At 38.3% G+C, this 2,193-nt stretch overlaps 1 protein-coding gene across 2 annotated transcripts; it reads right to left on the bottom strand.

Moving 5' to 3' along the window:
* On the bottom strand, positions 465–2,193 carry LOC107629110 (dof zinc finger protein DOF3.6). 2 transcript variants are annotated; one of them, XM_016331811.2, is made up of 3 exons: positions 1,948–2,192; positions 969–1,684; positions 465–938 (listed from the first exon to the last, which is right to left on the bottom strand). In XM_016331811.2, exons 1-3 carry the CDS (start codon positions 1,996–1,998, stop codon positions 704–706), a joined length of 1,002 nt encoding a protein of 333 aa, XP_016187297.1. In that variant the 5' UTR covers positions 1,999–2,192; the 3' UTR covers positions 465–703. The 2 variants fall into 2 exon arrangements, with proteins under 2 accessions (XP_016187297.1, XP_016187296.1); XM_016331810.2 differs by having other exon boundaries at positions 465–1,684; positions 1,948–2,193.

Raw genomic sequence — 2,193 nt, 5'->3', positions numbered from 1 at the left:
ACATGCAAACCAAATTCATGCCATGCATGCATTATAATAAGATGAAGTAATTTAAGAGGGTGTCACAAACTAATAAAATTAAGATGATTTAAACTTAATTAAAGTAGAGAAGCTAAGGTTGAGGTAGATCTATCTAAACAAAAAATGAAACATGTTATTTCCGACAAACACACTGGCTTGTTCAAAAGCTAACGTGGAGTGGCACATTCTTTAGTACCATATCAATGTCACTTTTCTTCTTTCCTAGTAACCCTGCTTTATCGTGTTATAGCAGAATCTCTTAATCTCATGTGAGCCAAAAAAACAAAAAAAAAAAAAAAACGGAGGAGCCTGCCGAAGATGAGACCATTATGGCTCGCCTTTAGGTGTCCTCCTCGGGATAGCGCATTTAAAGAACGAGTTTCAGCACAACGTAAAAAAAAAAGGGAAAAAACCGAGAAAAAACTGTGAAAAAAAAATAAACAGAGTTATAATAATAATAATTATACAAAATAAAAACACATCAAGCCCCATATATATGTAGTACAGAAATTACTCGACTGAATTAAATTAAAAAGAGAAAAAAAAAAACATAAAATAAACAAAATGAATAATGCCCAGAATATGGAGTTCTACCATTTGTTTGCATTAATTTTCTTGGTTGATTCATCAGCATTTTGGCGAATTAAGGGTGAAGAGGTAGGTTTACATATGAAATCCAAAGTTATAAGAGATTATGAGGAGTGGAAGAAGAAGCAGCTAGAGCTGACATATCAGTGTTCCAAGAATAGTATTGATGATTTTGATGATGATGAGAGACATTCAAGTTGGTTGTTGTTGTTCTTGATGACAAATTCATGGCTCCGTTTTCTTCCATTTTCACTGGTGGTTGCATCTGATTATTATTAACCCTAGAATTTCCAGCTATGTCAACACCAACAACCAAGCCTGAAGAACCTACTGCTTCACCACCACCAATACCTTGATGATGATCATTTTCATGATGAAAAGTGTTAGGGTATGATATCGACGATGCTACTGCAGCTGAAGAAGAATTCGAATCAAAACCGTTTAAGAACGGAAACTGCTGCAGCCGCCACTGATCCACTACTCCTCCATTACCAACAAACCCCATGTGAGGATGATGATCCGTTAAGCTCAGACCCATGTTTGAAGCAACTCCTCCTCCCCCACCATAGCGGCTAAGATGATTCTGGAGAGAAGCCATGAAAGGAAGGTTTGGTGGTGGTTGATGAGATAACTGATGATGACCAATCAGCTCATGAGGAGGGATGTTGTTTGAAGGAATTGCACTCGATGATTGTTGCTTTTCATTGTTATTGTTTGGTGGAGATTTCGACCGGCTACTACTCCTCTTGTTCTTCTTGTTACGGCGGCAACCACCGCCCACCGGAACGTTCCTCAGAGTGCCACCTTTTGTCCAGTAGCGCCTACAGGCCTTGCAGAAGTGGCGGGGCTGAGACAGGCTGTAGTTGTTGAAGTAACAGAACTTGGTGTTCGTGGAATCGCAACGAGGACACTTGAGGGCAGCCTCTGGAGGTGGTATCTTTGCTAGCCTGGCTCGATCAGCCATTGACCCAGGTCTGATCGAGCCAGCAATTGCGCCGCCTCCTCCCACAGGTCCTGCCTGAACCTGTGGGGGTAGCGGCGGAAGTAGGTGAGGGTTATCATTGACATTCCCTTGCTGAAAATCAATAAATCAAAGAGAAAAAAGAAAGGTGAAAAATAAAGAAGAAATTATCATTGAGTTATATATACATGATCTTGGTATATTCAAGAAGATATTACAAAGTTAGGAATAGGAATAATTTTTATCTTTTGCATAAAATTAAAGAAGGAAAAAAAAAAGGAAAAATTGCTTTATTTATCTTTAGGGTTGAGAAGCTGTGGCTGAAAATAGAGGAAAATAATAATAAAAATTAAAAAAAAAATGGTTGAATTACTTACCTGCTGCCAATTGGGAGGATCTACATAGACTGGAATAGAAGAGAAAACCATGGTGGTTGAAATCCTTTTTATGATATTTCTTTTTATAAAGTTTGATGGTGGAGAATCACACTAAGGGAATACCAGAGGCAAGAAAGAAAGAAAGGGAAAAAGGAGCATTGAATTGAAGAGAGAGGGAGAGAAGCTTAGGAGGAATGAAGAGATGAGGTCTTCTTTGCTTTAATTTCTTTTACTTTGTGCTTATAT

Source organism: Arachis ipaensis, chromosome B03 (assembly GCF_000816755.2).
Source record: "Arachis ipaensis cultivar K30076 chromosome B03, Araip1.1, whole genome shotgun sequence".
Lineage (NCBI taxonomy): Eukaryota > Viridiplantae > Streptophyta > Magnoliopsida > Fabales > Fabaceae > Arachis > Arachis ipaensis.
Note: the sequence above shows the minus strand (reverse complement) of the source record. Positions and strands in the feature narration are given on the sequence as shown.